Source organism: Nestor notabilis, unplaced genomic scaffold (genome assembly GCF_000696875.1).
Source record: "Nestor notabilis isolate BGI_N333 unplaced genomic scaffold, ASM69687v1 scaffold21353, whole genome shotgun sequence".
Classification (NCBI taxonomy): Eukaryota; Metazoa; Chordata; class Aves; order Psittaciformes; family Psittacidae; genus Nestor; species Nestor notabilis.
In genome coordinates this window covers 7,855-22,716 of record NW_009923642.1, presented here as the reverse complement: position 1 = coordinate 22,716, position 14,862 = coordinate 7,855, and the positions used below count along the sequence as shown (strand labels likewise).

Genomic DNA, 14,862 nt, shown 5'->3' with positions numbered 1-14,862 from the left:
GGGACTCTTCATTAGGGACTCTAGTGGTAGGACAAGGGGTAATGGCTCTAAACTTAAACAGGGGAACTTTAGGTTAGATATAAGGAAGAAGTTCTTCACAGTGAGGGTGGTGAGGCACTGGAATAGGTTGCCCAAGGAAGTTGTGAATGCTCCATCCCTGGAGGCGTTTAAGGCCAGGCTGGACAGAGCCTTGGGCGACAGTTTAGTGTGAGGTGTCCCTGCCCATGGCAGGGGGGTTGGAACTGGATGATCTTAAGATCCTTTCCAACCCTAACTATTCTATGATTCTATGATTCTATAACTACTCAGACTACCTGCCCAGAGCAAATGGGGACTGTTTTGAGTTTCCACTTGATTTAATCTCAAATTCCTCAGGCTGTTTTCTTGCTCTGAGGAAAGCTTTGGTAGCTGAGCACACTTAGGGTTTTTTTAAGCCTATGTTTGTTTCCTAAGTCCCCTCCCCAGCATCCTTGTAGGCCCCCTTCAGATACTGGATGGTGTACAGAGACAGAACAAGTCAAGTCGATTTGTAAGTACATTGCAGCAAAGGCTCCAAACCGGAATCAGATGTCAGCATTGGCTTTGAAATTGCACAGCTGATACAATGCCTATATTGTGGACACCCACCAATTAAGAAACTTTGCTAATGGCAGGTGTTTACCATGTGCTTGTGTTTCCCTGGGAGATATCTCATCTTTCAGAAGCAGCAAACGGGGATTTTGCTGCCAGTATTTACACCTTAGACCTTTCAGCCTTGTGGTGCAGGTGCCCTGCTTTGCCATGCTTGAGAAGCTGCATCAGCCCCTCTCATCTAAACCTCCCCGTGCCCTTAGGAGCTTTCTTGCTGCAGAAAGGAGTGGATTAAAGATGATCTGAAGGAAGGGAGTGTGGAGAAGGCTTTCATGTGGCAGCACATGTGGCCACCCTGTCTTCACATCTGCGCTTGCTCTGTGGGTGTTGTCACCTTTGGTTTGGCTCTTGGGGTTGAAGAGCTACCTGCCACCTTCACGCCCTGCACCCATCCAACTTTCCCGGGCTGAAGCAGCAGCTCCCGGCACAAAAAAGAGATGCTCAAGCTCCCTCTACAGTTGACAGAAGGAGAAAGGCATTTCTCAAGAGGGGCAAAAGCGTGAGACTGCAACTCTCCATTGGCTTCGGGAAAGAGCCTGAGCTCTTTCTCTAGGTGTGCAGTCACCTGCTGGACCAGAGCAGTGCGAATTGCACGTCCTTCAGTCAGAGATATTTAACCTCTGCCTGTCCTTGTCTCAGCATCTCCACCATCCTTCTCAGTCCAGTCTGTTTTCTCCCCCTTTCCTTGGCAGATCACTACATGCAAGTCCTGGCCTGCAAACATGACTGTGTCCGAGAACTCGCCACACGTTCTGGCCGAATCTCTCCCATTGAAAATTTCCTTCCCCTCCATTACGACTATTTGCAGTTTGCCTATTACAGAGGTAAAGGCCGTCTTTCTGTTCCTCATAGCACTTGCAGAGTTTTGTTACATTTTATACAAGTTCAAATTGTTTCATGGGGAAATCAGGATATTTCCACATCATGTTCATACTACTGTGATGTTAGTGGCATGGTCTGAAAGAGTCCATAAGGAAAGGACATTGGAGGTTTTCTATTCAAATGTCAGGTTGACTGAAATGCTATTAGGCATTTCTGTAAAAGTGTTTAAAGTCATCAGTCAGGTTTTAAAAGTCCAACCTTTAACTTAAACATTCTTATTCTTTAGATAAATAATGCTTTTCTAGGGTTGTTTCATTTTCATTTTGACATTAAAGTTCAGGGGATTTATATGTTTCACATTTTCTGAAATCAATTGATGCATTTTCTAAGTTAATATATTAATAGATACACAAGTTGGGGCAAGCTTATTCCAAGATGCCAATTTTTGCTGGTTACCAAATATTTTAAGATTCATGGTAAAGGTGCAGGAGTTGACTACATTGCAAAATATCAGGAGCTGGCAGTGCTATAATATGCTGCCAGTTGTGTGGTCCTGTATAGTATTTTATTATGTTCTGTTACATAAAAGAAATTCTAGGCTGAATTCTGCTATCTCAGGCTTGTGCTAAGAGCTCTTTCCTGAAAAGGGCAGAATGGATGAGGGTCAGAACTGCTACTCAAGCAAAGCTTCTTCATTAATCAACGCAACTGTATGAAAGCTAGATGAGTCAGAAGCATTTTTTGCATGGTGTACAGGCTTTTTTATTCCTCTGCCCAGTTAGAGGTTTAATGTGGTGGGTAAACTGCCCCAGAGCTCTGAAAGATGCTGCACACAAGAGAGGCAGTTTGCTGCTGGACAGCATCCATACTCTGGATCCAGCTGTATCCAATTTGGATCCTATCTGACCTCTGCATGACCACAGAGAAGTCATGTCTCTATGCCTCTGTTTCCCTGCTGGTGAAATGGAGCAGTTAAGACAAAGTTGCATCAAAAGATTCTTATAAAAGCACAGGGCTCACCCTTCAGCTGATGGAGAGCTCAAGCTGTGCCCTCCCTCTCTGCAGCTCCCCTCTTTGGCTCTGCCCTGAGCCCACAGCGCTGCTCGCAGGGCTGTGCCTTCCTCTGCCCCCTGATAACTTTTGTGTTGCCTCCCAGTTGGTGACTACATAAAAGCCCTGGAGTGTGCCAAGTCCTACCTCCTCTTCCACCCAGATGATGAAGATGTCTTGGAGAATGCAAGTTATTATGAGGGTCTCTTGGAAGGTACAATAGATCCAGACACTGTGAAACCCAGAAAGGTGAGTGTCACCTAGAAGCCTAGGTGGGAAGCTTTAACAAAAGCTTCAGTTGGAAATAAAAGCAGCGTGGCAGCTTTCCCACAGTGGGAACCACTTTGAAAACAGATGTGGAGATGCTGGACTAGCTGGCAATGCTAAGTGTCAGGATGTGAGTTCAGAGTCACTTGTGTAGGGGAGAAACTGAAGGGTGGGATATTCTTTAAATGGGGACTTCAGCTTAGCAAAACCCAAGCAAGGGCAGAGAGGGCAATGACCAAATGCCTCAGCAACGTAAACCCTCCTCTCGTTCAGTGCTCCGGGGGAGACGTGGAATGCAATGAAGCACTGAGCAGAGGGTAACCTTTGTTAAGAGAGGGATGAGAAATATTTTCCCAAGGGGAGGCCGGGATGTCAGTGTTACTCTCAAGTCACTGAGGTTGGAGTTCAGCACTTGGCCTGCTTTGTGGGAAGTAGGTTTGCTATCACACGGTTAGGCTGGGGTCAAATAGCCAAAGAGTATGCATTCAGTCACCCAGTGGGATAGGCTTCTTTGGTCCGGGCAGGCTTTATCTATAGCCCTGGGGCTGCATCTCTCACAGTACAGAAGAGGACAAGTTCCTTCCTTTCCATCACTGTCCTGAGGAGACTTGTTCCTCCTGTGCCATAAGCAGAGGATAAGAAAGAATTGGATTTTCCATTCCCTTGGGTATTCCCTGATTTCCAGGAAAATCAAGGTGAATTTGGTAAACACTAAAAAGGAAAATGAACAAAAGAAAACTAGAACAGTGATTGTTTCTTCTCACAAAGTCAATCTAGGAAAAAACCTAAACTTGACAAAAACATGTCATTGTTTTCAGTATTCTGAAGTTTTCTGTAAAAAAAATAAATCTGATTTTTGTTTTGCAAAGTAATTTTCTCAGAGAAATCCCAGTGGTTGCTTTAGAAATATTTCATTCAAAAAAGAAGCCTTCTGATGGACACTTTCCAGTTGGCTGTGCTTTGTGGTCCCCGCCTGAGGACCCTGAGTGCATCAGGCTGCGATGCTGTAGCCCACCCACCGCCAGGCTCTGTGGGTTGCTTTGTGGGCTCTGCATTGCAGGTGGGGAACCAAGGCACAGCCCAGCCAGAGTCCCTGCCCTACCACGTCTTTTGGGGATTCAGGCTTCCCAAATGAGTTGCTGAACACCTCCATTTGTGTAATGTAGTGAGCCGCTCAGCTCTGTGTCTGGGGTTGCTCAAAAGCATGACCCAAGCATCCCTTACCTCACAGGAGTCTGCAGTGTTGCATGAAAAACAAACCCCTCTTGAAGTAGAGGTGTATTGCCTGTGTCTTGTGAAAACTACTTGAGCAACTACTCCCCTTTTCGTTTTCTTTTCAGGAAGCAAAAACACTGCTGAGGCGCCATAAGCTGGAATCTCACCTTTTGCAGGTGGCTGCGGCCAGCCTTGGATACACCTACACGGAGCCGGTAATGCCTGGGTCTGCTGTGGCGAGGACTTTTAGCGGTTCACCGCTATAGGACCAGCTTCCCCTCCCCTCTCCTATAAAGCGAGTCCCATGTAGGTGACTCAGGAGATGGCTGTTGCCCTGGTTTGTTCCCTATGGCAGAATGTTGATGGCAAAGCAAGGAAAGAAGCCATTCCCAGGGTGAAGGAAATGCAGACACAGCCTAGCCCAGCTCTCAGCCACTTTCATGGTGGTTGGGGAGAACAGAGAAGGCTGTACTTGTCAGATGATTCCAGGTTGGGTTGGGGTTGCATTTTCAGTTTGGTGACCCCAGGCAATTGCCAAAAGTTGTGTGGGATGGATCCATACCAGAGAGGCTGGCTGATGTCCCTGGGTGCGAGGCAAAGCACGTAGCTCCCTGGCTTTGGCTGGAGCATTAATTTAAGAAGCATGACCTCTCTCTTTTCCCACAGAACTACTGGAACAGGTACGGCGCCCGCCAGGATGAGCACAGGTGAGCCACCACTTGCCCCAGCTAAGCCGGTGGCTTCACCAGTCCCCGCAGTTGGGATGTCCCCGTGGTAGGATACAAGCCTGCCACTCAGGGCGTGCTGCCCATCTACCCCAGCACGCCATCATGGTTAAATTAGGGCCCTTTGCCCCTTACCATTACAAATTTTCCACAAGCACCTTATTTTAGCTGAGTGCCTCAAAAGCAGTCTAGAGGGAACTCAGTCAATGAGGCAAGTGGTGCTGCTCGTGTTTGCTGGTGACTGTGCTTTGGTGGTGGAAACTGTTGTTCCCATTATCAGAAAAACACTGTTTGTCACAGACAGCATGAGAATTTCTACTTGTATGGTTGTGTCTTGTGAAAGACACATTTGTACAAAGTACCAATTTGTCTGTTTTTTTAATGTATTGGTTTCCAAAGGGTCCAAAACAATGCAGTTCCCAGAACTGGAGACCTGTGGCCAAAGTCATAATATTCTTCTTTTCTCTTGTTCCTCAGTGTCCCATCAAGTATTAGCAGTGAACCAGAGGATGGGCCTCGGCTATTCCTGGCAAAGAAACCCATGGCAAAACCAGATCGAGAGTTGAAGGAGGGTAAGTCTGATGAATATGTTTCAACAAAATCAGAAGTTATTTTCCTATTGCTAGAGACCTCAGACTGCAAAGTTGGCTGATAAGCAACGGGGGGCAATTCTATCTGAGGGGGTTGAAATTCTGTTTAAGACAGAGAAGTCTTCGATGCTGCCACAGCATTTCTGGGTCTGTGGATCCCACAAGCATTGGTCTGCTCTTGGACTTGCTTTTCCTACCTGCTGAGCCACTTACTGAGCCCTGAGCTGTGGAGCTGGGAGGCTGGGTAGTCCTCACCATGGGGAAGGTGGCACCAGCAAACAGTATTCTTTCCCCTAGGTGCTTCTAAGATTAAAATGCTACCTCTTGTCCAGGCTGCAGAAGGATGGATGCTGGAGGCTTTAGGTTTTGGGAAATCTGGTACTGATGCTTTACTGAATGTGCTGGATCACACCATATTAGCAACCATTTCTGTTTGCAGAGTGGCTTGTGATGTCTTATCAAATCACTTGATTTTAAGACTTGTCAGTAGGCATTTCAACTGATTTCAGCACATTTTTGCAAGCCAGAAATAATACCGTAACATCATCTAAAGACAAGATTTCCCACATAACAATTTTGAAAAATTATATTGTAGCCAAATACCAAAGATGCTCCTTACTGCAAAACAGCTGGTCTCCAGCCAGGAGGTGTTTTGTATCTCTAGTGGGTCAGCTCCACAGCAGCAAATCTCCCTATAATGCAATGGATGCTTGTGCTTTTTTTGGGAATTAACAGCTTTCCATGGCCCAAGTTGTCTCCAGCTGCTCGGTGTCATGGGTCAAAGTATTGTTATCCCTTCTTTAGCCATACATAAAATAGGCAAATATCACTGGAGGATTCTGAAGAGCTTGCTGAAGCCAAGAGCTGGTTGTGTTACATTTGTTGGCCTATTTGCCTTTCATAATGAAATAATTTCAGAGTGTTTCTTTCTCTGTTTTTTCTTCTCTTTATAATTTTATTCTGGTTTAGTTGCAGAATGTTTTCAAGTTTACAAAGAAAACTGATACTATTCAAAAAGAAAACAGTATTTTTGTCCATCCAGCTGCTTCCTTTCTCTGTTGTCTTTTTTTCTTTCTCTCTTTTCACTTAGAAAAAGAAAAGGCCGAAAGAGAAAAAGAAAAGTCCACTTTAATTTTGTACTCCTGTACTTCTCTCTTTCCTCTCCTTCCTCCTTTTCACCAATTCCTTCACTCTCAAAAGTGCAAAGAAATCTCCAGTTTCTTTGTGGTGTTTTTCACAGAGCATACACACAGGAAATAGGTCTCTCTGCTGGTGCTCAGAGGCAGTGGGGGTGTGGAAGGCAGCCAGGAGCACACTGCCAGTGTGGGACAAGGGTTCAGTGTTCATGGCATAGGGCAGCCACCGCTAGTTCCCTGGGGGGAACAGAAGGAGTTGGGGAAGTGGTGAGTGATGCCTTCCAGGTTCATCCCTCGTGTGCCTATGGCTGAGGAAGAGCAACATCCGAGCTGGAAAACTCAGCCTGGGTTGGAGTGTGCCAGGAGTTTGGATTTCACGGTCCTGCTTCTGATCCAGCTGCATTTAAAATAAATGCTATTATTGAGCAACAAGAACAGCAAGTGAACATGAGGAAACCTAACTCTTCAAACATAAAGTTGTGGGCTAGCGGCAGCGCTCTGCCCTCAGGTTTATGTGTCCTCCATAGACCAAGGAGACCTTCCTAAGGCACACAGTGTGCTTCAACAGACAGCAAAAGTAGTAATTATAAAAGCAGCGTAACAGAGAAGTTTCCTTGTGCCACATGGTGAAGGGAGATCTGTGACTCTGTTTCCTCTGTTTTATTGTGGTTCTGTGACAAGAGGTAATTTTCCCCATGATTTAGGTGCATTTCACCTTCATCCTGGAGAAATACCTGGTTTAGGTTTTTATTGTGGCCATCTCTTTAATTTTCTTTCTTCAAGGAGATCAGGGGCAGAGGCTTCATAAGGTGGTGATTTAGTTCCTCATCATGTTTTCCTGATCAGGCAAATTTTATGGGGATGGATCAAAGCTTTGTGTAGAAGCTAATCTCTCTCTTCTCCCTGCCATGGCAGCTCGTTTGCAGAGGAAGATTATCCTCAGGGTCCTCCAGCTCACTCATTCCAAGCCCCCTTTTGGTGGAGAGCAAGCGATACTTGCTGCAAGCTCAGCACCACACTAGGTTTTCTATGTGTGCAAAAGACAAAAAGCCCACTGATGACAATTGCAGAAAGTGGCTTTGCATGCCAAGCTGGCAAGATCCACACAGCACAAATGCAATGGAAACTTATGGCCTCCACTGATGTTGGCTGCTGGGCAGGAGAGCCAAATTAGCCAATGTTCATGCCTCTCATTGTGTCCCATCAGGTTTTGGCATTTTTAGGCTGTGGTCCTTGCATTTGCAAGGAAGCTAATGGGAAAGTGGAAAGTGCTGATGCTCTTGCAGCAGATTGGTTTCATCTCCGTGTGTTTCCATTGCTTCTGTTTCTTTTGTTGCTGATGTGAGGCCAAACTGTGCTCTCTGCTGTGAATTTCTTTCCCTGGCAGCACACCCGGGTGATTTCAGCTGGCCTTCAGCCACAGTACAAGATGTTAGCGAGCCAGGTCATGTTCAGCAGGGTCGCTTTGTGTCTCTCTTTCCACCAGGGGGTCCACTTCTCTATAGCGATGTGAAGTTTGTCTACAACTCGCAGCAGCTGAATGGTACCCAGCGAGTACTACTGGATAATGTGATCTCAGAGGAGCAGTGCCGAGAACTTCACAGAGTGGCCAGTGTGAGTAGGCGATGTCCATAGGGGGGACATGACTGTCACCTGGGCTGAGCATCTGATGCTCTCCCCAGCATCTGGCTTGTGAGAGCTGAATATGCGATCAGCCACTGGAAAGGATCCAAGTTCATGCCTCACTTTTTAGTGTTGCAACAGATGCCAGGATGCCTGTGGAGAGCAGTCAGATTCTTGTCCCCACAACACACCCATGTGAGTGCATGGGAGCCAATTCTCTATCTGTGGGCCATTCTTAGAAATACGCTGCAAGACAGACCCTGTGCAGAAAGAGCTCTCTGACCCATGCCACATACAAGCCCAAAGGATGCCCATCCACAAGCCTGGTTGAGCCTTCTCATTCATCATTAGCTGAGCCCGGGAAGGGACTGAGGGTGCCTGAACATCCCCAGTAGGGAGGTGGGTAGCTGTTTTCCAGCATCTCAGAATGGACGATGTTCATGGATAACTGCAGTGCCTTCCCACCTATCTCACCTGTCCTGATGAATGCAGCCTTGGGGTATTTGGGGAAGAGGGTGCCAGGTGCTTCCATTGCAGCTCCTCCTCTTCTGAGGAACCAGTTCACCCCTCACCCTTGGTCATATCTTTCAGGGGATCATGTTGGCTGGAGATGGTTACAGGGGCAAAACCTCCCCCCACACCCCCAACGAGAGATTTGAAGGAGCCACCGTCCTCAAAGCCCTCAAGGTACAGCTCCCTCCTCCTGCTCTCCTGTGCCTTCCCTCCCAGCCAGCGCATAGTGTTGACCCTCTCTCACCCCTTCTCCTTGCCCAGTATGGCTACGAGGGCCGCGTCCCGCTGAAGAGTGCCCGGCTCTTCTACGACATCAGCGAGAAGGCTCGCAGGATTGTAGAGTCCTACTTCATGCTCAACTCCACACTCTACTTCTCCTACACCCACCTGGTGTGCCGCACTGCTCTCTCTGGTGAGGGCTCAGGGGACCAGTGGCAGGGCAGGGCTGGGGGGACGGGAGGGGGTCAGCTCCTTGCATGGGGTTTACAAGTTGGGGCCCAACCCTGAGAGTAGCTCTGATTTGCCTGGTGCTTAGACTGGTGGCCGAGGGTTGGGCAAAGTCATTGCCCCTGTAGCAGCAAAGGGTGGGCACTGCTGTCCCAAAGCAGCTCATTTCTGGGATGTCTCTTGTTTTTCATGTCTCCAACTCTTCCTCTTTTCTCCTCCCTCTTCTCTTGCCTCCTCTCATCATCCCTTATCCTCTCCACCCGACCCCCAGCTCTCCATCTCATTTCCCCGCATTAAGGAACAAGCAGAGCTGTGCAGATCTGAGTCCTCAGGTGCTGCCTTTCCTCTCCAGCCTTTCCTCTCCTCCTCTCACCTGTGAACACCAACCAGAGTGGGGTTGGGGCAGGCTCCCACTCCATGACAGACCCCACAGAGCATGACATTTCCATCTCATCCACACCTTCTCCTTCCCCCTTCCTCCACATGGACCTGCCTAGGCCAGCAGGAGAGGAGGAATGACCTGAGCCACCCCATCCATGCTGACAACTGTCTCTTGGACCCTGAGGCCAACGAGTGCTGGAAAGAGCCTCCTGCCTACACCTTTCGGGATTACAGGTAGGAAGGAAGGGGTCCCAAGGGCACCTAGGGACCGTCCCCAGGGTAGGGCATCTTGGTTTACAGAAATAAAGCTGCTACATCCCAGCCATGGCAGAAGTAAGACCCAGCAGGTAGCTTCTGGTGGCAGCAAGCATCGTGGGTAAGCTTCAAGCCAAAGTTTAACTGTAACAGCTGTGTGATATTTTAGGGTTGGGAGATCTCAGCTGTGGCTGAGGACTGGAGTCTCTGTCAGGTACTTTGGAGCAAAATGGGAGGGTGGGAGCTGGTGGGACCTAGGGGATGTTGTGGGAATTGTTCTCTAGCCAAAGTGAGATCTGATGTTTCGTAGCTGTGGCTCCAAACTGGGGGTAGCCCCAACCAGCCCCACAGTAGGACCTCTACCCCTTTGGCAGCCCCCCACCTATGTCTTCATGGAGTAATGTGGGATCTGCCTCAGAGGTGGGGGTCAGCCTTGAGCCCTCCCCACTGCTCCCCTCACAGAGGTCCCCCACTTCCTTCCCCAGTGCCCTCCTATACATGAATGCAGATTTCGAAGGAGGCGAGTTCATTTTCACTGAGATGGATGCCAAAACTGTGACGGTGAGTCGTGCTGTGGACCAAATGCTGTTCCTTGGTAGCCCATGCTCAGGAGCTTCCTGGGCAGGCTGTGGCTTCCCTGGGCAGGCTGTGGCTCCTGCCTTGCAAAGAGTCTATACAAAATCCTGCTAGCAGAGGTACACAGACCTTCTCTTCCCTTCCCAGAGGCTGCCTGAGCAGGAAACCTGCAGATCAGGGGCTTGCACCACCCGTGCACAGAGGGGTGGTGGTAGTTGTCCTGGCCCGGAGGACTGCTGAGCTCCCACCCCATCTCGTGGCCAAACATGAAGTGATGCCCTCATACATACGCAGTGACTGGCCCTGGTCCCTGCTCCACAGGGGTTCATGGTGGTGGACATCAGTCCCTGAGGATAGGGCTCAGGCATAGGAGGTTTTTGTTTTAGGGCTTCTGCATAGGAGGCACCCCCCTCCATGGTTAGAAAAAGGGTCTGGGCACCATGCTGTGGCTCTGGAATCCAGTAGATGCTGGAGGGTAGATTGCATCTCCCTATGCCTAAGGGTTGATTTGGTTGCACTTCTGCCCCTGAGGTCCTGCAGGTTACTTCTTCTGGACTCATCAGAGGGAAAAAAAGAGGTATTTCACAGCCCTCACCAGGGTTAGCCTGAGCCCCTCTGGTGTTATGCCATGGTTCTGTTTTGCTGTAGGTGGTCACCTGCAGGCTTTGCGAGGACTCCATGCTACTATCTCCTTTCTGCATGGTGTCTGTGCAGTAGAACCAAGCCTCACTCCTCACTATTTACCCCGGTCCTGAGGTGATGCAGAGAGATGCCCCGTAAGGTCTCAGACCCTGGACCACTGCAAGCCCAGACATGGCCAGTGTGTGCAGCTGTGCTGCTCCTTGCCATCCTGTTATTGCTTGTCTTCCCACAGGCCTCCATCAAGCCCAAGTGTGGGCGAATGATCAGCTTCTCATCAGGCGGTGAGAACCCCCATGGGGTGAAGGCAGTTACCAAAGGCCAGCGGTGTGCTGTGGCTCTCTGGTTCACCTTGGACCCACTTTACAGAGAGTTGGTGAGTCCCTCCATCATGATGTAAGGGGAGCTGGGGGGTACCCAGCATCCCAAAGGAACCAGGACCATCTTCAGCCTCCAGTCCCAGCACATCGCACCCCCTGCAGCAGCATTCCCATCCGCTGCAGTACGGGGACATGAGCTGGGGCCCAGAAACCAAATGGTTTTGCCTGCTGGCCGTGCTTTTGGGCACCTATCACTCAGCCCGTGGGGTGCAGGGCTGGGCTGGGGTGCTGAGTGGAGCGCAGGAGGGCTCTGTGGAGGGCTGGGCTGGCCGTTTCTGACACCTAGTGGCAATAACTTGATGAACGGGCAAGTCCTCCAGAGCCATCCGCAGCTCAGAGGCCAGAGTGATGGCTATTTCTAGGTCTTCAAAGGCAGTTTGGCAGCCTGAATTCCATGGGTCTGGGCACCCACATTCCTTGGAAGATCTGGACTGTGGTGCTTTGCACCACACAACCTCCAGATGCTGGTTTAAAAGCCTGCTGTACCAGCCTCTCTCTCTCTTCAGTAACTTCTGGTCTAAAAGGAGATAAAGACCAAGCAAAACTAAATGCAGGGAGAGAGCAAAATCCTTGTGCCTTTGCCTTGTGATGCAGGTAGCCTGTGAGATTTTGGGAGAAGCTGATTGTCAGACACGCACTTTACTGTGTCTCTGCTTTTTGGTGCTAGCTGAAATTCCTCTATGCCTTGTGCGTGTATGATAGGAGATCAGCCTTGCCCAGGGAGCTGGAAATCCATGTCAAGCAGAGTGGACAGGAGGAGGGTACACTGTGGCAATGGCTGCTAGTGAAGTGTGATAAGGGAACTGCAGTATATCAGCTCTCCCCCCAGCCACTGCAGCCCCTGCAGGGAGAAGAGGATTGGATATTGAGGTGCAAAGTGATTTGATTAATTTTGCCCAGCAAATCCCCAGCTCAAGTCCCAAGCTGTCCCCTGCCCTCTCAACTACACAGCTGGTCCTTGGATGAACTGCTTGCTGTGGGTCCTCTCAGCAGTCTGAGCAGTGCTGAATAAGCCAAGAGCAGGCACTGAAACACTGCTGCTGTGGTTTATTCCCCTCTTGCAGGAGCGAATCCAGGCAGATGAAGTGATTGCGATGTTGGACCAGGAGCATCTAGGACCCAGTGAAATGAACATCAACCCAAAGGATGAGCTATGAACTAGGCCAAAGACTTTTTCTATTAAATATTTATTTAATATTGTTAATCTTATTAGAACCCTTTTATTTTTGTACAGAGACGCTGTATAAATTAACAGGTTAATATGATTGTGGAGTTTCAGGAGTGTCTCTTCTGTGTTTAGCACAGCTCTTGCTGGGACCCCTCATGCCTGTGCCAGCATCTCCTGCTGGGGCTGACTGCCTCCAGCATTCCCTGTTCTTCTCCAGCACTTCTCAGGATTTATTCAGCCCTACTGTATCCCTTTGCAGACCTTCTTTTTTTTTGTTCATTTAGGTTTTTTTTCCTTCCTCAATCGGAAATAGCTGCTTCTCTTTAGCTTCTGCTAGAGAAATGTTTCAGGTGTTCTAATGGACCAGCCTTCCTGCCCCTGCTAAGTGCTGGTTGATGATCTGGGCGGCGCTGCCACAGGGGAAACTGGAGCACAAGTTAATTATGGCTGTCCTTTCCAACTTGGAGCCTTTCACCATTTGAAATACGCTTTTTTAGGGGAAAAAAAAAAAAAACCAAAAAAACCAGAGGAAAACTTAAGTCCTAGCAAAATGCATATCTCTCTGTAGCCATGCAGAGCTGGTGTTTGGTATTAATTCTGAGCAGAGCTTCCAGAAAGCATCTCTTGGGCAGGGACATGAGGTGTGCACAGGCATGAAGGTGTTTGACTTGCAGCTGACTCTGGTGGAATAGGGTCTGTTGCTTCTGTTCACTCCCTTCTCTTGCTAATTGCCTGGGATGCATGAAAGAAACTCCCCTTTTCAAAACAGACAGAGGAAAGCTGGGGAGAAGAAGGGGAGGACACCTGGAGAGCTGAAAGACATTACATTGTACCTCCATCTGCACCATGCTATTGCATCCAAGGTTTGATTCCTACATGCTGCACGTTCAGCGTGAGTTTGCGCTGCCATCCCCTTACAACTTTTGTCTGCCCGAGTGCATCCTGCAGAGCTGCCTGTCCAAGCAGCAGGGTGCAGCCCCTGCCCTCCCAGAGGCTGCAGGGATCCCATCAGCTGGTCCTCTGTCGGGAGGGGATGCCTGTCGTAGTTGGTTTGCTGCTGTGGTGGTTAGCCAGAGCTGTGTCTAAATCCAGAGGAAATAAACTAAACATGATGTTTGGGCCTGTCTTTGTCTTTCTTTAGCTAAACATTAGAAGGGGAGACCAGGGTGTGTGTGGCTTATCTCATGATGGTGTCTCTCTCTTTGGGGTTTCCTGCCCCAGGCCCTAAAGCAGGACCCCCTTCTGGAACAGGCATGGGGGGGGCCATGGAAAGGATTAAACAAAGTTGCATGTGTGCATTTGGCTGCCTGTCCATCTCCTTTGCTCTGTATCCAGTTACCTATTAACTTAGGTACCATTGGCACGCTTCAGGTAATCTGGAGAGCAGGAGGAGGGTGTTGCTGCCCCTATGTGCTGCTGGGGTGTGGAGTAGGCTGGGGATTGAAATGGGGTGCCAGCCGGCTTCTGGTGAAACAACAGCTTTTGGTGGAGAATGGTGCCTTGCACCAGACCAGGTGCTTAAACTGGTGGCCAAGAAGGAAATGATCCTCAGAAGGATGCAATGTTTCAGGACTCAGTTGCAAACATGACCCCTCTATGCCCAAGAAGGGGAAAGATTCTGGGCTGCCTGAGCCATGCCACTCACCGCACTGCTTTGCCACCAAGACTTGACTGCAGTCCGTGCCGGGCTGAAGCCAGGAAACAGGAAGGCAGAGAGTCAAAGGCAGTTTTCCTGTTTGTTTGTTTTTACAGCTCTCTGCTCTGGCAAAGTCTAGCTCAGAAGTGGATTTGCGTTTCTGCTGCAACAGCAGAGGTGGTTGCCAAGTTTATGGGCACAATGTAGCCTCGCGAGAGCAAGTTACAGAGCTCTCTGGGACATGCACCGAAATATAATCTAGGCTTTTGGGTCTCTTTTGAATCTGAATCGGATAGGTTGCCACCGAGGTGGTTTGAGCTCTGAGAAACGTATTTTAATTCTTATATTTGATGTAGAGGCCTGGTGTCTGCCAGAGCTGTCAGAGTCATATCCTGACTGCCCGCAGGGCACCCATATCCCTGAAAAAAGAAAGCAAGCTAACAATAATGCTGAACATATACACTCCTCCTTGGTCAAATACACCCCAGGGACAACCTGGTGCACTAACAGTTTTGCTTCCTGCTACATTGGTTCACGTTATTACGAAGGTTATTCCCTTCTTGCCCTGTCAGTCTGGTAATTGTTGCTTCCCAAAGTCCCAACATGAAGCAGCTCCCCATGGAGGCAGTGTCTGAAGTCACACCACTAAGAAAAAAGCTGATGTGCATTTCAGAGCAAGTTTCATGGCTCCCAGGCCAGCTCCAAGCTCCTCTAGCCGAGGCTTGGCCACTGAAGGGAGCCACAACCTAATTAGGCATTGGCCATTTTGCTATATATGCCCCAGTTGTATTACTGGCAATAGGAGATAG

At 49.0% G+C, this 14,862-nt stretch overlaps 1 protein-coding gene across 1 annotated transcript; it reads left to right on the top strand.

The window, feature by feature from the left end:
* Positions 1 to 1,269: 1,269 nt before the first annotated feature.
* On the top strand, positions 1,270 to 12,500 carry LEPREL1 (leprecan-like 1; the record flags this gene model as incomplete). The annotated part of the gene is made up of 12 exons (XM_010012262.1): positions 1,270 to 1,454; positions 2,609 to 2,751; positions 4,110 to 4,199; positions 4,651 to 4,691; positions 5,187 to 5,281; positions 7,922 to 8,049; positions 8,650 to 8,745; positions 8,833 to 8,983; positions 9,516 to 9,633; positions 10,140 to 10,215; positions 11,105 to 11,245; positions 12,314 to 12,500. Coding segments are annotated over 12 exons (1,357 nt in total), but the record flags the coding sequence as incomplete, so codon positions are not given.
* Positions 12,501 to 14,862: the final 2,362 nt, after the last annotated feature.